General features: G+C 40.2%; 1 protein-coding gene and 1 long non-coding RNA gene across 2 annotated transcripts in view; both read right to left on the bottom strand.

Moving 5' to 3' along the window:
* The window catches only part of ZC3H6 (zinc finger CCCH-type containing 6), a 71,377-nt gene extending 46,830 nt beyond the window's left edge, over nt 1-24,547 (bottom strand). The window contains exon 1 of the mRNA XM_069580638.1: nt 23,510-24,547. Within this exon, the coding sequence (XP_069436739.1) occupies nt 23,510-23,541 (32 nt within the window). The 5' untranslated portion in view covers nt 23,542-24,547. The remainder of the gene's footprint in view (nt 1-23,509) is intronic.
* Nucleotides 8,513-8,938, bottom strand: LOC138435691 (uncharacterized). The gene is made up of 2 exons (XR_011255182.1): nt 8,833-8,938; nt 8,513-8,729 (listed from the first exon to the last, which is right to left on the bottom strand). It is a non-coding gene; the product is annotated as an uncharacterized lncRNA (long non-coding RNA).
* Nucleotides 24,548-25,107: the final 560 nt, after the last annotated feature.

Genomic DNA, 25,107 nt, shown 5'->3' with positions numbered 1-25,107 from the left:
AGATCAGCCCTGGGATTTCTTTGGAAGGAATGATGCTAAAGCTGAAACTCCAATATTTTGGCCACCCATGCAAAGAGTTGACTCATTGGAAAAGACCCTGATGCTGGGAGGGATTGGGGACAGGAGGAGAAGGGGACAACAGAGGATGAGATGGCTGGATGGCATCACTGACTCAATGGACATGAGTTTGAATAAGCTCTGGGAGCTGGTGATGGACACGGAGGCCTGGTGTGCTATAGTCCATGAGGTCGCGAAGAGTCAGACACGCCTGAGCAACTGAACTGAACTGAACTGAACTGAAAGGCTCCTGCCACTAAGCAGACAGACACAAAGGATCCTGCTACAAGCTACAGATTAGAAACTGAGTCTTCTGGAAGAAACACAAAAGCCTCAATAAAAGAGTATACAAGTACTCTGGAGGGATGATATTACAAAGATATTACTCATGAACACAGTTTCTTGAGATAAACTGTTCACAACAAAAAAGACATTTTTCAGAGTAGACAACCTGACAGAAGTAGACTGCTTATCCTAGAACCAAGAGAACACAAATTCTAGATGCTTCAAAACTATCGCCTGTAGCACTTTTCCTGCTTTGTTCTAATTCATTCTGTCACTTCCTCCCTCAGCATGGATGATAATGCTGGGAAACTGCTCTGCACCAGCAGCCCCCTGGCCACCATACATGTCTCCACACAGGCCACACAGGCAAGGCTTAATCACAGGCTGATGTAAGCCTGAGCAGGCGCCCTGTGATCCTCCCAATTATGAAAAGGAAAGTGCTGCTGCGAGGCTATTTCTCACCTGCTTCCTTATTTGGAGGGAGGCTGCTGTAAGGCAATTTCTCATCCACCTTCCCTGGTTTCAGTGAGGGCTTAGATTTTCCACCTTGCCCACCTCCTACCATATAGCTGTAGACTAAGAAATTGCAAAGGTGCACTACAGAAACTGCTCCTCAGTGACACAGTGCCGTCACCCACCGTGCCCACGCGTCTCTGTCCCCTTTGGTCTCAGTGTTACCCTGTCAGACAAGGGAGGTGAGGAGCTGACGCCGTGCTGATCAGGCATGTGTCGTCTGCGTATAAATAAGCTGCCTGAATCTTACTTGCTGAAGCTGTAGCAAGGTTCACAAAAAGCTTGCTTGAGTCTGGGATTTGCCTGTGCCTACTCTGTTTCCTTCAACCTGTATAGCTTACGTATGATCCTCTAATGATTAACCTTTAGCCTAAATCCCTACCTTAACCTCCAAAACTAGGTATTTTCCCTTAGAGAAAATACTGGTTGGCTATACTGGTGTCATGGAAGAGCTCCCTGACCTGAGTTTTGGTGATTTGTTTGTTTGTTTATAAACAGTTAAGGTCCCAAGCTGGACCTTGAACATTTAAAAAATGTTTTAAACATTTAAAAAACTAGGTGGTTTATCTTATGTGTTCCAGAAAAAGGTTTCTCCTTATAAATTACCAGTGGTAAAATCTGGATATCTACAAGCCTTCAAATCACTTCTATGTTTATCCTTTACCCAATACATTCCTACACGCTCTAGAATGTATTTGGCTTACAGAAACTAGCTTATTCCTTTAAAAGACTATCTACAGCCATGACAATTTTCACTTGGTTTGTTTTTTTCTCCAAGTCAGTCTTAGCACTTAGTCAGTCTCACCAAAATACAAATTCCTTCAGGAATGGGACTTCATAAAAACATGGGCAAAATTACATATTTTAATTAGCCTAATATCATTCATAGTCATATGATAACCTTTGCAAATTTTAATTCTATATATGTTATCTGTACTCCAGAGATAACTGAGAATTCCTTTCCTACTTTTGTTATAAGTAACTGCTCTTTTGTTTTTAAAACTATATGTGGTCCTTCTAATCTTTATTTCCTGTATCAACAACACACTTTATCACATTTACTTCATCAAAACCTCACTTGCAGGACTTCCCTGGTGGTCCGGTGGTTAGACTGCACTTCCTGCATGGAGCACCAGATAGATCCCTGGTTGGGGAACTAAGATCTTGCATGCCAGAGGGGCCAAAAAAAAAAAAAAAAAAAAACCTAACTGGCATATATAGGTAAATATAGAGAGAGAGAGAGAGCAAGGAAATAATTTGATATTTTCTTCCCATCTCCTTCAGGAGACCATTCTTCTCTGAGACGAATGGGCATTGATCTGAAGGGGTACTAACCACCCTAGAGGAAAAAAAAAAGTTACTCCCTTAAACTTAGAATCACTAGGGCTCTGTCTTCAACTAAGGGGGTCATATAATTAGAAAAATTAATAAAAAGTGTGTTATTAACATTGACTGAGAAGATAATATTGTAAAGTCCTAAAAGAACAACAAACTACAGTCACTGATTCAAGTGGTTGTAGATAACTGCATGGCCCTGGGTTTCTTCCTGGCAAGCCAAGAAAAATATATAATATATAGCTAGCACTTCCTGCTTCTCATGGAATAATTCTATAGGGGAAGTTGATCAATCTATACCCAAACTAAAAGACAACTTGGCTGTCAAAAGTGGACTCAGAGGGGAGTTTTATCATCTGACCCACTGGTCAGGAAAGGCGTCTCTGGCTGTCATTCCAAAGTGCCTTCCAGTTTCTCCTTATGGCACTCATGGCTACTCTTACTTTTCCTTCAGCGCCTTGTCTCCAGAGACAGATGTGCCACTGCACAGCTGTTATTTCATCAGATGGTACAAAAATCAATTTTTATAACAGAAGGAAAACAAAGGAATTCAGTTAAACCAAGGCAGAGTTCCCACAAAGACCATAACCTACACAGCAGTAAACATGTAACTTGCTCTTTATCTGAGTAGGAGTAAGGGGAGATTTTTGTTAAAACTCTGCCAAGCTCCCAGCATGTATATACAGAAGAGCTAAACTGTATGTCCCTGAGCCTAACAGATACTTTCATAACCCTGCTAAGACATCTTCATAAAGTAATGCCTGTGCTTTTGTGGCATAAGCAGAAAAAAAATCAAAAGAACTTCCATTTCCTAAATTAACCAATTAGAACTTAATACCCAGAATTCCTCCCGACATGTAATAAACATTTTATATCCCTCTTTATCCCTTCCACTTTCAGCATGGAGAGACATACTGAACTTGTTTCCTACCCAGCAAGCAGATTAACAGATGAATTTCTCTTTTTCAATAAAGTTCTAATTAAAACATAAATTTAAAAAAAATAAAGAATTTTAAACACTTGGGGAAAAAGAGAAATTCTCCTCTGAGCCCTTATAAAGACAATATCATTGGATACAATAGGCAGTACTTGATGTAATAAACAGTATCCTCAATAGTGTCCATACAACCAATACAACAGTTTATCATTTACAGTATACCCCAATTTGAACCAAGGTCATACTGCCAAAGTTCAACTGAGGAAAAGCAATTATATGAGGAAATAAAGTAATAGTGTCCAAGTGTTCAAGCACACAAGCATCTGACGTTCTGATTTAAGCCAGGGATGACAACCACAACATCTAGAGCAACAATTCTCAAAAACTATATAAGAATCTTTTGTCCTCCTAGCAAAAAAAAAAAAAAAGCACCATTCATTCATTCAACATATTTATTCACTGCTAATTGGGGATACAATGGTAAACAAAAAAGATACGGTTTTCTTCTCTCATGAAGTTTTCAATCCAGTGATGGAGGAGTCCAGACATCAATCAAAGACTCATACAAATAAATATAATAATCATATATTAACATTAACATGAAGGAGACAAAGGTGCTACCAGTAGACACAATAGGAGGAAATCATCTCTCAGGGAAGTCTGGAAGGCTTTCCCTGAGGGAGCCATGAATGAATTGAGAGGAAGAGTCAGCCTAGGAGGTAAGGGGTAGGGAAGGGTCTCTGGCAGACAAAGAAAACAGGATAAACAACATTTCCCTGTAGAACTGAGATAGGAAAGGAGACAAGGCCAGTGTCCCTGGGTCAGAGGAAGGGCAGAAGCTGGCTCATCACACTGGAGTGATAGGGTAGCACGAGGTCATGCAGCACTCCGACCATGTTTGGAGTTTATCCTAGAGAAATGAAAACTCACTTGCAAGTATTTCTAGGAAAGGAGGTGATGTAACTAGATTTCTGGAGAAGGAAATGGCAACCCACTCCAGTACACTTGCCGGGAAAAATCCCATGGACAGAGAAGCCTACAGCCTATGGGGTCGCAAAGAGTCGGACACGACTGAGCAACTTCACAACTAGATTTCTATTCTGAAATATACATTTCAGAGTGAAAAACAGGACTAGAGGAGAGACAAAACAGGGGCAGGAAAAGCAGGATGCCACTGTGACAATCCAGCATGAGTCCAAAAGAAGAATGGAACGTATATGAGAATTCTGACACTAGACGCACTCCACTCGAGTATACTGTTACTAATGGGAATGTTTTTCCTCCAACAGTCTTGAGGCAAAAAAAAAAAAAAAAAAATTGCTGAAAACTACTCATATAGAGAAATGAACAGATTATCCTTCGGGCAATGCTCTGTGAATATTACAAACATTCCCATGAATTATACCTTTAAAATGTCACCTCATTATTGCTGAGCCCATTCCTTTGAACAGGATCAAGATTTCCCTTAAATATAAATAAATAATATGCTAATCTTCTCTATCACAGCAGCACATAATCCCAATCAGTTAAGCCTTAAAGTATTCAAAGAAGACATAATTATCCAATGCAGTAATTAATATATCAGTAACATAATAAAGAAACATCTAAATTCAAGCAATGTAACTTACCAGTGAACTTCCCAGTATAAATTTATACTGTGCATACTGCCATTTTACAGAGCATACTACCAAGTCATTAAATTCAAAAACCTGAACAAAGAAAAGGAGTCCTTAGAGGGAGACTTCGGAGAAGACAATGGCAACCCACTCCAGCATTCTTGCCTGGAGGATCCCAGGGGCGGCGGAGCCTGGTGGGCTGCTGTCTATGGAGTCGCACAGAGTCAGACACGACTGAAGCGACTTAGCAGCAACACCAGGAGCAGAGGGAGACTTATGCTTTTATTTAAATACATTTTTGGGAAATAATAAAGATTAAAAACAAATGGATGACCCGGAGGGATGGATGACCCAGAGGTGGGAGCGGGGTTCAGGATTGGGAACACGTGTACACCCATGGCGGATTCATGTTGATGTGTGGCAAAACCAATACAACATTGTAAAGTAAAATAATAATAATAAATTAAAAATATATATATATATATAAAAACAAATGGACTCTACATTTAACTAAAGAACTAAAAAGGGGGAAAACTGAAAATAAGAAGAGTGAAAATAGTAAATATGAGGACAGAAATCAAAAAAGAACAAAAACAACAGAAAACACAAATAAAGCCTTCTTTAAAAGGCTACCTTTTAAAGAAGCATTACTACAGTACCAGTTTGTCTTAGTCCTGCAATCATTCAAATCTAGATATGAACAAACAGAAAATGTAAACGATTCCATTTTAGCTGTAATAAGTTAACTTTGTTTCCCCCTAAAGGCCAAAATATTGCTTGGAACGAGAACCTTTAAAAAGCTTGGGGCTATCAGAGTATTATGGATACATGACTTTAACAAATAAAAATATCTCTCAGCAATTTTTAGTCTACACTTTCTAGCATCTAATTATTTCACTATTTGCCTATCTTCAATTACAGCTGTGTTCATAACAAACTAGTATTAGTTCTGAAGTAAAGTAACATCTCAATCCAAATTTGTAGGAAAAAATAAAAATTTTATATCATCATATATAATATGATAGTTAACAATTACTGAGCATTTACTAGGCTGCCAGGCATGCTGGATCAGTTCACTCCACCTTCATGTTAACTCTATGAAATAAAGTTGACCCTTAACAATGTGTGATGTGACCCTCTGCACATAATTTAGAGTTGGCCCTGTATACCAGAGGTTCCTTGAAACCTCAAGGTTCATAACTGCAGATTCAACCAACCTAGGTTTGCATAGTATGTAGTCTTTATTATTGAAAAAAAAAAAGTAAAAATGTACCCACACAGTTCAAACCAGGTTTGTCCAAGGTTCAAATATAACTATTATTATCCCCATATAACTGGTGAAGAAGGGAGACAAAGAACTTAACTAACTCTGTTAGTATTAAGTTGGCCAAAAGTTTTGCTTGGTTTTTTTGGTATGACGGCTCTAGTAATGCTGAGTTGTCATTAACTTCATTAGAAACAATTCCCTTAGACTGCATTGGGACAGGTGACATATCAGCAGGCATAAAAAAAAAATATCAACACCGGTGAATTTTTGTGTAGCCATTTTAATATGGAAGAAAAAAAGCAGCATTTTTGGCATACTATGCTTTATTATTTTAAGAAAAGTAAAAATGCAAGTGAAACACACAAAAAAAGATTCGTGCAGTGGATGGAGAAGGTGCTATGATTGAGCGAACATGTCCAAAAGTGGTTTACTAAGTTTCGTGCTAGAGATTTCTTGCTGGACAATGTTTCATGGTCAAGTAGACCAGTTGAAGCTGATGGTGATCAAATCAAGATATTAACTGAGAACAATCAACGTTATACCACGCAGAAGATAAATTTACATACTGAAAATATCCAAATCAAGTGTTGAAAATCATTTGTATGTGCTAAGTTATGCTAATCACTTTGATATTTGAGTTTCACATAAGCAAAAAACACCTTTTTGACTGTACTTCTATTTGTGATTCTCTACTTAAACATAATGAAAACATTCCATTTTTAAAACAAATTGTGATGGGCAATGACAAGCGGATACTGTACAACAATATGGAACAGAAGAGATCATGGGGCAAGCAAAATAAACTACTACCCATCACATCAAAGGCCAGCCTTCATTTAAAGATGATGATGGTGTATATATGGTAGGACTGGGAGCCCTCTATTATGAGCTCCTTCCAGAAAACGAAATGTTTCATTCCAAAAAGTACTGCTTCCAATTTGACTAACTGAAAGCAGCATTCGGCATGTATCCAGAATTAGTCAACAGAAAATGCATAATCTTCCATCAGGATACCGCAAGACCACGTTTCCTTGATGACCAGGCAAAAACTGTTACAGCTTGGCTGGGAAGTTCTGATTCATAAGCCACATTTACCAGATATTGCACCTTCGAATTTCCATTTATTTTTGTCTTTACAAAATTCTCTTAATGGAAAAAATTTCAATACCCTGACTATAAAAGGCACTTGGAACAGTTCTTTGCTCAAGAAATTAAAAACTTTGGGGAAGATGGAATTATGAAGTCGCCAGGAAAATGACAAGGACTCCCAAGTGGCACAGTGGTAAAGAATATGCCTGCCAACCCACTAGATGCAAGAGACGTAGGTCTGATCCCTGGGTTGGGAAGATTCTCTGGAGGTGCAAGTGACAACCCACTTCAGTATTACCTGGAAAATTCCATGGACAGAAGAACCTGGTGGGCTATGGTCCACAGGGTTGCAAAGAGTTGGACATGACTGAGTGACTAAGAACTGCACAGCACAGTGGAACAAAACGGTGAATACACTGTACAATAAAGTTATTGGTGAAAATGAAAAATGTGTCTTTTATCTTACTTAAAAACCAAAGGAGTTTTTTGGCCAGCCCAACAGATGACACAGCTAAAATCCAGTCTAAGCCATCTGATTCCCAGATAATATCTCAGTTAATATCTTTCTTAACTTTGTTGCTCTAATAGCTACAAATGGTGCATAGCATATGAAGGTGTTTACTGTAAAATTCTTTCAACATATTTGTATGTTTGAAATTTTTCGTACTAAATTTTAGGAAAAAGAAACTTCTTGATTTAGGTGGTGTTTTAAGATATGATACAGAGAAACTATTGAGAAGTTGCATTTCTGAGATGTAAAAGTAAATGTGCTATATTCCAATAAAAATTAACTTAAAAAACAGTAAACATGAGTTACTTCAATTCCATAGGCGTTATTTGAACGGTTGTCAGGAAACAGAGCCACCATGCTATACCAGTTGGAGTGACAGAACAGAGCTTGGAGTTATGAGATGCTATAGGGTTTTCTTTTCATTGAATACTATGTTTTTAAGTGCTCTAAAGGTAACAGTAAAAGAGCAAATTTATTGAAAAGCCTTTTTTAAAGAGGTAAAAAGACTTGATCAAATCATGAGCACTGAAAAATGGTCTCCCTATTTCATTTCAGGGTCCTCAGCAAGTTGTTAAAAGTGGTGCAGTTCAGGTAACAGCCTACTAAGTGAAATCCTCTACATCAAACTCAGAAGAGGGGAAGAAAAGAGAGGAATGCTGGAAAAAAATGAAAATTGCTATGTTATTACCAAGGTTTCACATTCAGTTAAAAGAAGGGGCCCAGCACCAACATCCAGAAATGAACATGAAATACTTAAGATAGTTGGCTTTGATCCAAAACAAAATCAAAAAAAAAAAAACCTTTCTTATTTAACGAGGACCCAGTACTCTGGCAAAGTGAGATCACCTGAACCTGGAAATTAAATTAGGAGTGTTAAATAAGAAAAATAACCAACAACAGACTTCTTAAAAGGACAATTTAATGCTTTAAATTTGTGGCATTTTACAACCAAATACTTAAACAAACAAACAAACAAATCATAGTAGTGTAGAAGAAAAGCGCTAGAGCCAGAAGGATGTGGGTTCCAGTTCTGCTTCTCAGTTATACACTAGGCATACGAATTTGAACAAATTATCTCAACCCCTAATGTTCGTTTCCTCATCATTGACTCAAAGGACCCTGAAATGAAATAGGGAGACCATTTTTCAGTGCTCATGATTTGATCAAGTCTTTTTACCTCTTTAAAAAAGGCTTTTCAATAAATTTGCTCTTTTACTGTTACCTGAGTTTGAGCAAACTTCGAGAGATAGTGAAGGACAAGGAAGCCCAGCATGCTGCAATCCACGGGGTCACAAAGAATCAGACACCACTGAGTGACTGAACATCATCTATGAAAAGAGATTAATCAATTTACCACCAGAGTTAAGGATTAAGTGACAAAAAGTTAGCTAGTGGAGGTGATGGAATTCCAGCTGAGCTATTTCAAATCCTGAAAGATGATGCTGTGGAAGTGCTGCACTCAATATGCCAGCAAATTTGGAAAACTCAGCAGTGGCCACAGGACTGGAAAAGGCCAGTTTTCATTCCAATCCCAAAGAAAGGCAATCTCAAACAATGCTCAAACTACTGCATAATTGCACTCATCTCACATGCTAGTAAAGTAATGCTCAAAATTCTCCAAACCAGACTTCAGCAGTACGTGAACCGTGAATTTCCTGATGTTCAAGCTGGTTTTAGAAAAGGCAGAAGAACCAGAGATCAAATTGCCAACATCCGTTGGATCATCAAAAAAGCAAGAGAGTTCCAGAAAAACATTTATTTCTGCTTTACTGACTATGCCAAAGCCTTTGACTGTGTGGATCACAATAAACTGTGGAAAATTCTGAAAGAGACTGGAATACCAGACCACCTGACCTGCCTGCAGGTCAGGAAGCAACAGTTACAACTGGACATGGAACAACAGACTGGTTCCAAATGGGAAAAGGAGTACGTCAAGCCTGCATATTGTCACCCTGCTTATTTAACTTATATGCAGAGTACATCATGAGAAACATTGGGCTGGAAGAAGCACAAGCTGGAATGAAGATTGCTGGGAGAAATATCAATAAACTCAGATACGCAGATGACACAACCCTTATGGCAAAAGAGTGAAGAAGAACTAAAAAGCCTCTTGATGAAAGTGAAAGAGGAGAGTGAAAAAGTTGACTTAAAGCTCAACGTTCAGAAAACGAAGATCATGGGATCTGGTCCCATCACTTCATGGGAAATAGATAGGGAAACAATGGAAACAGTGTCAGACTTTATTTTGGGGGGCTCCAAAATCACTGCAGATGGTGATTGCAGCTATGAAATTAAAAGACGCTTACTCCTTGGAAGGAAAGTTATGACCAACCTAGATAGCATATTCAAAAGCAGAGACATTACTTTGCCAACAAAGGTCTGTCTAGTCAAGGCTATGGTTCTTCCAGTGGCTATGTATGGATGTGAGAGCTGGACTGTGAAGAAAGCTGAGGGCCAAAGAATTGATGCTTTTAAACTATGGTTTTGGAGAAGACTCTTGAGAGTCCCTTGGACTGCCAGGAGGTCCAACCAGTCCATCCTAAAGGAGATCAGTCCTGGGTGTTCATTGGAAGGACTGATGCTGAAGCTGAAACTCCAATACTTGGGCCACCTCATGCGAAGAGCTGACTCATTGGAAAAGACCCTGATGTTGGGAGCCATTGGGGGCAGGAGGAGAAGAGGATGACAGAGGATGAGATGGCTGGATGGCATCACCAACTCAATGGACATGAGTTTGAGTAGACTCCGGGAGTTGGTGATGGACAGGGAGGCCTGGCGTGCTGCAATTCATGGGGTTGCAAACAGTCAGACACGACTGAGCAACTGAACTGAACTGAATGACTTAGCATTGTACCTACTAGAGAGCCCTCAAAAAAGTTCCATTTCTTCTGTGATCTACTTGAAATACAGGCATGTGAATAAAACGGGTATGCTAGACTGAAGGAGGAAACAGAATAAGTTCTATGTTGAAAGCAGGACTCCATCTTGGGCCGATCTGCGGACTTTGCACTATATGCCCAGTATCTATGGAAACGACAAATCAACTGGAAAACTAGGCCCCTGCAAGGAAGAGCCCCAAGGCTCTCCATTACCTAAAAGAATACCCTAATTATCTGTGTGACCAAGTAGAATCATACATTCTATTATGTTTATTGGGGAAGGACCACAAACCTATTGATAATTGTCCACTGTTAACTACCCAGGTTTAAGGCATATGAATCACGGGTTGACTTTGATTGTATCTTTCTCCTCCTTTGTTCAGACTAATTTCAGGGAATTTGGGGAGGTGGGTTTGGGTATGTACACTTAGGGTATATAAGGTTTTCACAAAAACTGGTCGGGGTCCTTGGCTAAGAGGAGACTCTGCCTTGGGCGCGCTGGCCTAACAGACTGCACTTCACATCTGCATTGTCCTTCTGAGTGAGTTTGTCTCCCGGAACGCGTGGCTACAACAAGACTACAGGTACTTCCACACAAATTGGGAAGGGTTATAAATCCCTGGAGCATGGATTCTAAAGGGAAATTTCTTTCATTTTCCTTCAGAGAATAACAATGAAACACTATCCAAAACAAGTAAAAGGGAAAAGGAATCTAAGATAGACCAAGTTTGAAGTCTGTTCCTGAGGGTATTTCTATAATACTTATCCTATCATTAAGCAACAGGTAGCAACAACAGTCTGTGTGAAAGCTTCCGTATTTCCAAAGTCTCCTGAATTCAACAAGATACAAGATGGAGTAGAATACCTAGTATTCAAAGAGATAATGAACAATACGTGTTCATGCTAAGCAGTCAAAAAAAGGTTAAATCAGTAACAGTCTATTGAGTAAGATAGAAAGGCATGTCATGTATTTTTTAAGGGTTTCATAAAAAAAAAAAAAGTTTCCGTCAAAAAAATTCACAAATTTGGTTTCTATAAAATCTTTGTTAATCCTTAATTCCCTGCTCACATCCAATGGCTGCTAGAAGAGGTACTGCAGTGTATTAACTTATGAAATTAAAATTTTTAACCCATTCTTAAACTTGTACATCTAACATCCTGAGAGAAAAACACACCATTCCTCAAACATCCTTTATGCCATGAGCAGAGACTATTACATCATTAAAACTGAATTAGCTTGCCATATTTCTTTTTGACACTGCACTTTTTAAATTCCCCTTTTTTTTGTTTAGCCCTGTCTCACAACTTCCAGTAACTCAGTTCCCCTAGTGACCTAGAAAGTCGAGAATCCTAACCACTAGGCCTCTCCCTAAAATTTCTTTTTATATTTCATTTCCTATCTTGGCTACTTCACTAAGCTAAAATTCACTTATTTTCATTCCCTTTCAGTTTATCCTTTTTCTGGTGTAGATCAGAGAAGCTAGAGATTCAACAGAAACAAATCTCAGCAAATAAAATACCCTTAGAATCTGAAAGCCAGAAAACAATTTTCTTAGCATCATGTCAAAACAAAAAAAATGAAGAAATCTTTTTGGATGAATCTGTAAGACAAGCTAGGTAAAATTGCCTATGACCCAACAATATCCAAAAAAGGTAACTTGTATGTAATTGTCCAATATCCCAAATTGATTGATAACCAGATTTACTACAGTATGAGGTACCAAGGCTCTGGGATTTGGTGAGTGTGGTGGGATCAGACTTTACTTAGATCTAAAATTAGGCTTTGCCTGAAGTATTGTTTCTTATCTCTCCTTGCTATTCTTTGGGACTCTGCATTCAGATGGGTATATCTTTCTTTTTCTCCTTTGCTTTTAGCTTCTCTTCTTTTCATAGCTGTTTGTAAGGCCTCCTCAGACAACCATTTTGCCTTTTTGCATTTCTTTTTCTTGGGTATGGTCTTGATCACTGCCTCCTGTACAGTGTCACGAACCTCAATCCATAGTTCTTCAGGCACTCTGTCTATGAGATCTAATCCCTTGAATCTATTTGTCACTTCTACTGCATAGTCATAAGGGATTTGATTTAGGTCATACCTGAATGGTGTAGTGGTTTTCCCTACTTTCTTCAATTTAAGTCTGAATTTGGCAATAAGGAGTTCATAATCTGAGGCACAGTCCACTCCCAGTCTTGTTTTTGCTGACTGTATAGACCTTTTCCAGTGCTCAATGAGGAAAGCCTTCCTCAGTGATCAATGCAAAGAAATAGAAGAAAACACTAGAATGGGAAAGACTAGAGATCTCTCCAAGAAAATCAAATACCAAGGAAAATTTTCATGGAAAGATGGGCACAACAAAGGACACAAATTGTACAGACCTAACAGAAGAAGATATTAAGAAGAGGTGGCAAGAATACACACAAGAATTATAAAAAAAAAAAGATCTTCATGACCCAGATAATCACGATGCTGTGATCACTCACCTAGAGCCAGACATCCTGGAGTGTGAAGTCAAGTGGGCCTTAGGAAGCATCACAACGAACAAAGCGAGTGGAGGTGATGGAATTCCAGCTGAGCTTTTTCAAATCCAAAAGATAATGCTGTGAAAGTGCTGCACTCAATATGCCAGCAAATTTGGAAAACTCAGCAGTGGCCACCGGACTGAAAAAGGTCAGTTTTCATTCCAATCCCAAAGAAAGGCAATGCCAAAGAAGGCTCAAACTACCGCACAATTGCTCTCATCTCATACGCTAGCAAAGTAATGCTCAAAATTCTCCAAGCCAGGCTTCAACAGTACGTGAACCGTGAACTTCCAAATGTTCAAGCTGGATTTAGAAAAGGCAAAGAAACCAGAGATCAAACTGCCAACGTCCGTTAGATCATCAAAAAAGCTAGAGTTCCAGAAAAACATCTAGTTCTGCTTTATTGACTACACCAAAGCCTTTGACTGTGTGGATCACAACAAACTGTGGAAAATACTTAAAGAGATGGGAATACCAGACCACGTGACCCGCCTTCTGAGAAATCTGCATGCAGGTCAAGAAGCAACAGTTAGAACTGGACATGGAACAGACTGGTTCCAAATTGGGAAAGGAGTACGTCAAGGCTGTATATTGTCACCCTGCTTATTTAACTTATATGCAGAGTACATCATGAGAAACATTGGGCTGGATGAAGCACAAGCTGGAATCAAGATGGCTGGGAGAAATATCAATAACCTCAAATATGCAGATGACACCACCCTGATGGCAGAAAGCAAAGAAGAACTACAAGAGCCTCTTGATGAAAGTGAAAGAGGAGAGTAAAAAAAAAAAAAAAAAGCTGGCTTAAAACTCAATATTCAGAAAACTAAGATCATGGCATCTGGTCCCATCACTTTGTGGCAAACAGATGGGAAAACAATGGTAACAGTGACAGACTTTACCTTTTGGGGCTCCAAAATCACTGCAGATGCTGACTGCAGCCATGAAATTAAAAGACGCTTGCTCCTTGGAAGAAAAGTTATGACCAACCTAGACAGCTTATTAAAAAGCAAAGGCATTACTTTGCCAACAAAGGTCCATCTAGTCAAAGCTATGGTTTTTCCAGTAGTCATGTATGGATGCGAGAGTTGGAAAAAGAAAGCTGAATGCCAAAGAATTGATGTTTTTAAACTGTGATGTTGGAGAAGACTCAAGAGTCCCTTGGACTGCAAGGAGATCCAAGCAGTCCATTCTAAAGGAAATCAGTCCTGAATATTCTTTGGAAGGACTGATGCTGAATCTGAAACTCCAATATTTTGGCCACCTGATGTGAAGAAGTGACTCATTTGAAAAGACCCTGATGCTGGGAAAAATTGAAGGCGGGAGGAGAAGGGGATGACAGAGGATGAGATGGCTGGATGGCATCACCGACTCGATGGACATGAATTTGAGTGAACTCCGGGAGCTGGTGATGGACACGGAGGCCCGGCATGCTATGATTTGCGGGGTCACAGAGAGTCGGACATGACTGAGCAACTGAACTGAACTGAATTTCATGAGGAGAAAAAACTCGTTATATTCAGCATAATCAATCATGTTTGCCTCAGATGGTTAAATATATATGAAAATGTTAGAGAAAAAAAAAGTTCCCTCAACTCTATTGTATTCCACTAATCTCAGTTGAAAATGATCCTCTATTCACTATCGTGTGCATTACAATACCAGTCACAGGAGCAACCTAACAATAGGCAGTGCTGAAAATGATTGTTATTGTACTCTCATGTCCTATTTTAAGAGAGATCATCAAAATTTCTAATAACAAATTATAATAATTTGAGGGACAATATTTCAGATTTATCCACATATTCCAAAAGTTTAATCTACGGCTTCAGCCCTAGCTTTAGTCAAATACTGGTTTTCACACTTGGACATTTAGCAACAGAAAAAGAAAAATGTGTGTATGTGCATTTATACTGTCAAATAAGTAGGTGTTTCTAATTTACATGCATTATTTTACTTCTTTTTCATTTGCTTGCACAAAACAATTTTAAAACAGACTCCCAAGTACTCCCAGAGTACAGAAATCAACACACAACCTCCTTTATAGGCCACAGAGGTTATAAAGAACTTAACCCCAGACACAAGCACCAGCAATCTAACATTTTACTGTCAGCTGCCAGTATCCATGCAAAGAGGTATTGGTTCTTCTGACCTCTTACAAATCTTCAATTAATTCCTGAATCTTCAATGAATTCCCGTAACAGTTTGAAACTTATGTTTTCTATAGTTAAAAATGTGTAGATTTAAGTTAGTTCATTTAACTCATTTCATAATCTCTTTCAAAATAATGTGAAAAAACAGTATTCTTTATTTCATTTTTAAAACATAGAAAAACCCTTAGTTATGTAAGGTGAATTTATAATGAACCCAGATGAAAATTATCCATGATCAAGTAATACTTCAAAACAAAAACCCTTTTAGTTGTCCCAAACCCAACCCAGCATCTGATATCAGATTTCCTATCTTTACAAGAAAATGGAGGCAACACAAAGAGTCGTGAACTGAAAGCTATGAGACACAGGTTGTGCTTCTCATGCAGCTGCTCAGTCACCATGGCCAAGTTCTGTATCCTTTAAATCTGTTTCCTAAATCATAAAATGAAGACATTAGTATCTGTTCTGTCTATATGGTCCAAATGAATGTTCATTATGAACAGCAATATATGTATAATATTGAGTATCATCAGTCCTAAATCTCGCTTTTTATTTTTGTAACAATTTCATAAACAGATTGTTATTTTTAAGTAGTTTTATAATTTTAATAATTAACTTGGGACTCCTTTTATCTAATAGCTAACTGGTGTTCTTTTATATATATTCATATTTTCTTGTGATGAAGATGTCTACTCAACCACAAAAAGTGCAGGCTCTGGAATCAGATTATTTGAGCTCCCAGTGATTTACTCTGCTTATTTTGGATATTTACCAATCTCTTGTTATCTGTTTCCTCATTTGTAAAAAGAGGAAACACTACTCCCCAAGGTTGTTGTGAAGATTAAATTCATGAAAAGCACACAGAACAGAATCTGTCACACAGTAAGCACCAAATAAATGCTAGCCACTGTTAATACTTTTGAGCATGAATTAACATCCCCATGTCTAATCTGCTCTGAGACTGATCAATTTCTGAATCTGAAAACCTAAAGCTGGGCCACAGTGTTATACACCTCCAGGGCCACCTGTGCACAAAAGAATACTCTGGCAGCCCCAGACTGAAGGACTGACCTGGCAAATTCAAAGGCACCCACCTCTTAAGTTTTGTGGTAGTTAGATTGCCAGTCTTTTCTGGTGAACATTTCACTGCATAACAAGAGGTTGCAAACTCAAACCTCTTAAGTGGCCAGGCAGCTTCCCAAATGAGGAAAGCACACCTTGTGTGCCGAATATGAGTGATAGGACTATGCAGGGTGGAGAACAAGAGTCAAGCCTAATGGAATTTATTTCCAGTTCTGTCAATTCTAAGAAATAATCTCATGAATGTTGCCTTTTGTCTGCTTTCTCACTGCCAATTATTTTGATCAGATCTTCATTGCCCAATTTCTGAATTTCCACATTTTCACAGTAGCTTTGCCTTCTATCTTCTTTCCTGCTACACATCCATCCATCAGCATATCCTGTTGGTTCTACCTCCAACCCATACCAAAATCGAACCATTTTCACCTCCCTGGCGTCACTGCAGCACCTTTTTTTTTTTTTCAACCACTTTTTTACCACACTATTACCCTGCTCCTCTCTGCTCAAATCCTCTGCTGCTGCTGCTGCTGCTGCTAAGTCGCTTCAGTCGTGTCCGACTCTGTGTGACCCCATAGACGGCAGCCCACCAGGCTCCCCTGTCCCTGGGATTCTCCAGGCAAGAACACTGGAGTAGGTTGCCATTTCCTTCTCCAACGTATGAAAGTGAAAAGTGAAAGTGAAGTCTCTCAGTCATGTCCGACTCTTCGCAACCCCATGGACTGCAGCCTACCAGGCTCCTCAAATCCTCTAGTGGTCCCCAAACTATTTAGAGGGATGTCTAAGTTTCTTACAATGGCTTACAAGGCCCCACACAACTGCCCTTTTGGCGCATCTGGCTTTCTCTCTTATTGCCCATGCTCAAGGGCTTCCCTGGTGGCTCAGTGGTAAAGAATCTGCCTGTAAGGCAGGGGACCCAGGTTCGATCCTTGGGTCAGGAAGATCCCCTGGAGGAGGGCATGGCAACTCACTCCAATATTCTTGCCTAGAGAATCCCATGGACAGAGGAGCCTGGTGGGCTACAGTCCAAGGGGTTGCAAAGAGCTGGACACGACCAATTCAGCACGCATGCACAACCCTTGTTCAAAATTTCTCTAGCCACACTGCTCCCTTGATTTTTCCCTAATTACATGAAGCTCATTTCTGGCTCCAATCTCTGTCCTCTTTATCTGGGTGTTCTTCCCCCAGATGTACTACACTTGGATTGCTTTCATTTGAGGGCTTTGCTCAAACGCTTCTTTTTCATTAAGTGCTTCCCTAAATACTCTATTTAAAATAGAAATATCCTTCCTAAATGCAAAGGATGCACCACCTCCCTTTCTGCTTATCTAACACATTTGTTTTTAATGTTGTGTCTTTCTCTGTCCCCAAAGAAAATGTAAGCTCCACTAGGTAAAGAATTTTTTCTTTACTGCTGCTGTCCAGCATAATACATATTAAATACAGGGTACCTAGTATTTAATGAGTGAAAGCTACCTAACTTCTACTGCTCTCCCCTTCCATACTTTCTTCTATCTCCCAGGTATCGTTTAGCATCTGATCATTTTCCTGCTTACAAAGCTTTGATGACATCTTTACATCCTTGATCTGACTCCTAATTAGCTGCATCCTTTTCCTCATTCCCCAAAGTATATTGTACACATTTCACATACTAACCCTTTTATCACACCCGACCCTATCTTGCCATTTCATTTCTTCAAGCTTCTCTTATATTTCTGCCTCCACTTAGCCAAACTTTTACTCATCCTCCAGACCCAGCTATTTCATACCTCCCTGAAGCCCCATTTATGCCACCACCGCACGCAGTCTCTACCTCCATTCTGGTGTTAAAAATAACTACATATTTATCAATCTGTTTCTCCTACTAGATCATAAGATCCTAGAGAGCAGGATCAGTGATATTATATTCAGATTTTCTTCCCACCAATGCTTAACACTGTATTTGGCATAGAAGTCTTTTCAATGAAAATTTAATGAACAAAATTTAAAAGTGAATTAAACAATTCATGAGGGGCTAGAAGAAAAACGTCTTCATAAAAGTCAAAGTGCTTTCTAACATCAAACCTGAACATGATGTATACCTTGAGTGCTTTACCTTTGCTAAAGAAAAACTCACTTTGACAGTTTTGATAGTAAATTAGTAGATTCAGGAATCCAAAATAATAATAGTGTTTCAGTTTTGCAAGATGAAGAGTTCTGGAGATTGGCTGCACCACAATGTGAATACACTTAACACTACTGAACAGTACACTTAAAAATGGTTAAGACGGTAAGTTTTACGTTGTATTTTTACCACAATTAAAAATACACAGAAGAGGGAGGAGGAATTGGATGAAGGCAGGTATAAGATAAATAAGTACTAAGGCTGTTATGTAGGAAATGGCAACTCACTACAGTATTTCTGCCTGGGAAACCCCAGAGGGGCCTGACAGGCCACAGTCCACGGGGTCATAGAGTCAGATAGGACTGGATGACTGAGCATCCACGAACATGCACAGGGATGTAATGTACAATAAGACAAATGTAATTAACACTGCTGTATGTTATATATGAAAGTTAAGAGTAAACTCCAACAGTTCTCATCAGAAGGAAAAGAATATTGTTTTCTATTTCTTTAATTTTGTACTTATATGATAGATAGTCACTGAACTTACCGCCATAATAATTTCATCATGTATATACAATCAAATCATTATGCTGTACTGCTTAACCTTACAGTGTTGTATGTCAATCACACTCAATAAAACTGGAGGAATATATAAATTAATTAATTGCCTAGTGAGGGGAGACACTTACTCCAGTAAACACATTTGCAAACCAGATGATGTGTAGGGCATCAAAGTGAATTCCAATGTAAGAAAAGGCATCTGCAATTTTTTTTAATTAAAATTACTGACTTCTTAAAGTAGAAGAGAGTTTGGAAGTAATTCAGTTCAACCACCTTATTTCACAAACAAGAAAAAATAATCATGGAAAAAGAAAAGAGCATCAACCAAGCTAGAGGAAAAACTAGGATCAGAACCAAGGTTTTATTCAGAATACAGGGTTGTCTTAAATATACCACATTACAATCCCAAACAATTCAAGAACTAGAGGCTAGAATTTATTGGATTAATTCCCCATGCTTAACTTAATAAAGAGTTTAACACTGTTGGTAGGAGTCTGTAGTCCTGAATTCTCACCAGGGCTCTATCTGTGGTACCTCAGACAAATCACTGAGCATTGCAGTACTGTATTACCTCATGGGAGTAATGTGAGAATCAAAGGAAAACCCAGTTACAAAAGAAAAGTGTAACCATCTCCATCCTCATCCCTTCACACTCTCTGGTGTCAGGTTTCAATCACTATGTGAGGGAGGGATAGGAACAGGTAATATAAACTAGTACAGTTCTGACCAGCTGGAGTTTTGCTATTCTGGGTTTACATGAGGAAGGAAGGAAAGCAGGGAGAGAATGGGAAGGTGGGAAGGTGGTTCCTAATGGGCAAAGAATACCCTCCTTCCAAAGAAAGGTACTGGGAATCCCTGGTGGCTCAGCAGAGAAGAAATCTGCCTGCAATGCAGGAGACGCAAGTTGGATCCCTGAGTCAGGAAGATCCCCTGGAGTAGGAAATGGCAACCCACTCCAGTCTTCTTGCCTGGAGAACCCATGGACAGAGGAGCCTGGCAGCCTACAGTTCATGGGGTTGCAGAGACAGACACAACCCAGCAGGAGCACAAAGGGAAGTATTACTCGTACCTCCTATCAACTAAAGACTCTGAGACTCACAAGTTTTCATACAATTCATGTTAAAATTATCTTTTTTTCCTCAGTGTAGGGCCTGTAAAACTTTTTACCTTTAGCATATTTCCAAAAATTCTGTACCAGTTCCTTGGGTGTATATTTTATCCTTCCTTCTCTGCTACAGGTGTGCCCAGCAGGGACTCACAGTATCAAGCCTTTCAGAGCTATTTCTGAGTTGTTTTTATTAGGTCAACATTCAGCTGAAATATAAAGATAGGCACCTGGAGTTGTGCTTAAAAGAACTGGATGAAAGGGAAGACCTGAATGCAAAGAGAGACAAGAACTTTATCTCCCTTTGTCTTGCCCAACTCCTTCCCCACCTCTATGATTTAATTCTAAGCGGAAGTCCTCTACTAACAGTCTACAGAGCCACAAGTTTATTTATAGGTATTTTTATATTCATAACACTTTATAAAAATACAATGTTTTCACTCCAAGAATGAAACTATTTAAAGGAAAGTACAAATGGGTATTCTTTAATAAGTTAACTCACTGGGCAAACAAATTTTATGCAAAATGTTCACCATATAAAACAATTTTTTAAAAGAAAATAATTGTGCATTCTGTGAATTTCCACTTACATGTAGAATCTCATGTAAACTATCATAGTAATATTTTAATTTGCATAATTATAGCAACTGAAAATAAAAATCACAGATTTCACTTTTTTCCTGCACTCACACAATATACCTTAATTTTCAAAATATCAGAAAAAGAACATCCGTGAGACAAATGCCAAGCTCCAAATTCCAGAAGTCATATATCTTTTCCACCTAATTCACGGAAATTTTTACTACAGTATAAAGTAACTATAACATGGAAACAGAGAATATTTGGGAATTCCATAGATTGGTCCATTTTTTCCCACAAATTTCTTAAGTACTAGCAAGGGAGCTTATAAAAACTACAGATTACCACAATCCTTCCCTAGAGAATCTGATTCAGTTGCTCCGGGCAGGACAAAAATCTTTATTCCTCAATGTGATTCTGATGGGTAGCGAAGCTTAATATTGATCTCCTAGACTGGTTTTCAACTTGGTACATACTAGACCTACTGAGCGACTTCACTTTCACTTTTCACTTTCTTGCACTGGAGAAGGAAATGGCAAACCACTCCAGTGTTCTAGCCTGGAGAATCCCAGGGATGGGGGAGTCTGGTGGGCTGCCGTCTATGGGGTCGCACAGAATCAGACACGACTGAAGCAACTTCGCAGCAGCAGCAGACCTACCTAAGGGCTTCCCCGGTGGCTCAGATGGTAAAGAGTCTGGCTGCAACGTGGGAGACCAGGGTTCCATCCCTGGGTCGGGAAGATCCTCTGGAGAAGGAAATGGTAACCCACTCCAGCACTCTTGCCTGGAAAATTCCATGGACGGAGGAGCCTGGTAGGCTACATCCATGGGGTCGCAAAGACCTGGACACGACTGAGCGACTTCACTTTTCCCTTTCAGACCTACGTGAGGAGCTTTAAGAAATCTTCAAGCTCAGACCAATGGAAATGACTTCAATACTTTTTAAAAAGCTCCCCAGAGAAGGCTGAGAACCTCTAACCCCTCTGCATATTAAGAAACTAAGCTTGCTCAAGTTTATAAAGCTAAAGATAGCAAAGTTGGGAGTTAAAACCATTTCTCCCAATTCCTAGTTCACTTTGTTTTTAGATAGTTATTTTTCACACAGGTTGACCAAAACAGGTGAGAAAAAGAAAAATCTATATTCTTGCCTCAGAAAAATAGTCATTTAACAAATGGATAAATTAAAACTGAGCTCATCTTACTGCTTCAGAAATCACCAGAAAATAATTTTCTTAATCCTAATATAAAACAATTAAAAAAAAAAGACATTACTGCTTAATCTTTAGTTCCTACTACTAATCTGGTTATATATATCTTACAAAGAACTGTTTAAAATTTGATTTTTAACTTCTGATTCAGTCATTTTTTTAAATTCGTATTTTAAAATTGGTCCTTTCTAGCAAATTCAATCAAGATCTGTAAATTTGGCGACATGGCTTCTTCCTTATGTACAACACATAATTCTACATACTGAAGTTGCTCTGTGAACTAGAGTTCCTTCTTCCACACAAAAGAATGAATTTTAGGCTGCATTAGCAAAACTCCCATCATTGGTTTGTCCACAGATCCTCAGAGTGCGAAACTTCTCAAAGTATTAATTAACCCCTTTCAAGAATTTTCTCATTTTAGTAACAGGATAATGGAAAATAATTACGAAAATTGTGTCAAGTGCAAGCTTACCTGCCCATAATTTTTCTAAGAGTATTCTGACTTTATAAAAATTACATGTTTACTTGCTCTCTGGTGACCTACATTGGTTATTACAGTAACAAAACTGTTAAAATAACATTTTTATTTCTCTCAAGGTTGTCAGATGTTTTGATATTTCAAATTTCAGGAATGTTTGTGATTTCTGCTTTTAGATTTAAAAGTGTTTGGTATACTTTACCAAAAGCAGGTCACATTACTCCACAGATAAAATTTCAGCCATCTATATACAGCCTAGAGTACAATGTATGCTTTTAATTCATTCACAAAGGAGTAATTTGCCAGGTTCTGGATCTTTTAAATATTCTAAACAAGAATCAGATGCAATGGATTTTGTTCCAGCAGTTTTAATGAATGAAAGCACACCCTTTCTTTTTTATTAAGTTGGATAGCAACAGAAATTAAAAACCTAACCAAAAGTTAAGTGCACTATTTAAAATATGTAAACACCCCGAAACCGTTCCTTGGAACCAAGAATGGGCCTCTTAAGTCATAGTAAAAACTAAAAAAAAAAAAAAAAAAAAAAAAAAACCAGATAAATGTTTAAATGAAACATAGTATTTAGAAAATCGGGCTAGACTGGACGATCCATGGAGTTCGCACAGTAGGAGAAAATTGTGCTACATTGAGCAGGTTTGCAAAATCTTAACTATTTTGTATTCAACATCTGAAACTTGCCATTTCCAATTGGGAGAGGTAAGCCTGTAACAGATGCACGGCTTTTGGGATTGCTTAAAATTTTTCCTAAAAAGAGACCCCCCCCCAAAAAAACACACGTTTATTTTCAGAAGCTAGGGTCGAAGTCAAAAGAAATCATCAGTTACTGACAATTCTTGGCGGGTCCCCGTTGCGCAGGGAGGCCGGACCCCGCACCGGGTGCCGCCTCCTCCGAGCGCGGGCTGGACCGCAGCCCCGAGCCGCGCGCAGCAGCCGCCCGGCGCCGCCGCCGAGCCCGCCCGAGGGCGGGGGGCTCGCACGTGCGACCGGGGGGCGGGGCCGGCCGGGAAGGCCCCCGCGCGGGAAGGCGGGCGCGGCCGGGCCGGCCTCCCCGCGGCCGCGGGCCCGGGCTTTCCGTCCGGGCGCACGTCACGGGAACGGATGGAGCCACACAGAGACGTCTAAGTCATGCAGGAGGCGCGCGGCCCCGGCCCGCTCCCGCCTCCCCAGACCCCTCCTCTCCGCCGACAGAAAGACAGACAAGAAGGGTTCCCGACCTGTCATGCCCTGCATGTTCAGAGTCTGTCATGTTTGGTCAAGAACGGGGCGGGGCTGGAGGGCAGGTCTGCGAGGCCGGCGGCGGCGGGGCGCGGGGAGAATCCCTGCGCCGCCTGCGGGTACCTGTTCCCGGCCGCCGCCGGGAGGTGACGAAGTGGTAAAAACTCACGGTTACTAGTGAGCGACACAGACACAGACTTTCCAGTCTATTAACAACCACGCCAGAGAGGTGGGGCTCTAACTGCAAACACTGGGCCACGGCCCCGCGCTGCCGGCGCTGCCGCTTTAGTCTCTATTCGCCGCCGGTGGCTGAGGCTTGGGAGCGGGCGGGCGGCGCGCAGCGACGCGGGGATTTGGACAGTGGCCGTAACGGTGATTTCTCCTCACCAACATGGCGGCACCAGAGACAGGCGGCTCGATAAAATGGCGCCTGCCGCAACACCTAGCCCGGGACTAAAGGGCAGGAGAGATTCCTCCGCGTGCCGCGGCCCTTGCCCAGCCCGCCGGGGCCGAGCGCGCCGGCCATTGGAGGACGCCGTCCGTCAATCACCTTCGAGAGCGAACTCTCCCGCTTCCCCTGCGAAGTGGCGGAGGAGGCAGTCTCTCATGGCGGGGCCGGGCGGCGCCTGGAGTAGTCAGCATAGGGGAGGCGTCCCGCGGGATCCGCTGTCCTTCCGCGCCTCCCGGGCCGGTCCGCGGCGATTCGCGGTTTTCTCTGCGAGACTTCGCCGCCTGGAGATGGGGAGTTATAGACGTGCCCTACCGAACGGGCCCCATAAAGCCATTATCCGCACGCGGCTGCCGAGTCGTCATTAGAAAAAGAAAAACGAAAACCTTCGTTGCTTAAGTAATGGGAAAATGTACTTTCTCCTTCAAGGTTGTAATGAATATCTCTTCATGTACAGCAACAACGATTCCTGGGTCGGGAAGATCCCCTAGAGAAGGGCATGGCAGCCACTCCAGTGTTCTTGCCTAGAGAACCCCATGGGCAGAGGAGGCTGGCGGGAAAAGAGTCTGACATGACTGCGCGACTGACCGCAACTCAAACACGGCGACGTTTAATATGCAGACTCAAAAGGAAAGACGGAATTTAAAAAAACATAAAATAATCATTTTTTGAGAAAAATAGTTTGGCATGTAGCTTTTTCTGATACTTAATCCTAAATTTACCTCTCCGGTTATTAGTTAATAATGACAGAACACGTGCTAAAAGAATCAAAACCATTACTATTTTATATGCAAAACACAAATAGTTTATAAATAAAACAGCTATTCTGAACGGACAGTTCATGAAATTCTCTAGACCAGAATACTGGAGTGCGCAGCCTTTCCCTTCTCCAGGGAATCTTCGCGACCCATAAATCCAACTGGGGTCTTCTAATTGTAGGCAGATTCTTTACCAACTAAGCTATCAGGGGAGACCCCGTCTTTAGAAAAGGAATTTTTAAATGACCACATTTTGGCCTAGTTAGTGTGCTACTTGGTTTTGAAAGGGTAGCCTTGTTTTTTTACTAACATGATGGATTGATTGGTCCTCTCAGATATCTGACTTCCTTTGGGTTAAATGTGCTTTGTAGTGCTGTTGGAGGAAACAGAC

The sequence above is a fragment of the Ovis canadensis genome, chromosome 3 (assembly GCF_042477335.2).
Source record: "Ovis canadensis isolate MfBH-ARS-UI-01 breed Bighorn chromosome 3, ARS-UI_OviCan_v2, whole genome shotgun sequence".
NCBI lineage: Eukaryota > Metazoa > Chordata > Mammalia > Artiodactyla > Bovidae > Ovis > Ovis canadensis.
The sequence above is the reverse complement of the archived record's forward strand: the minus strand, read 5'-3'. Positions and strand labels throughout refer to the sequence as shown.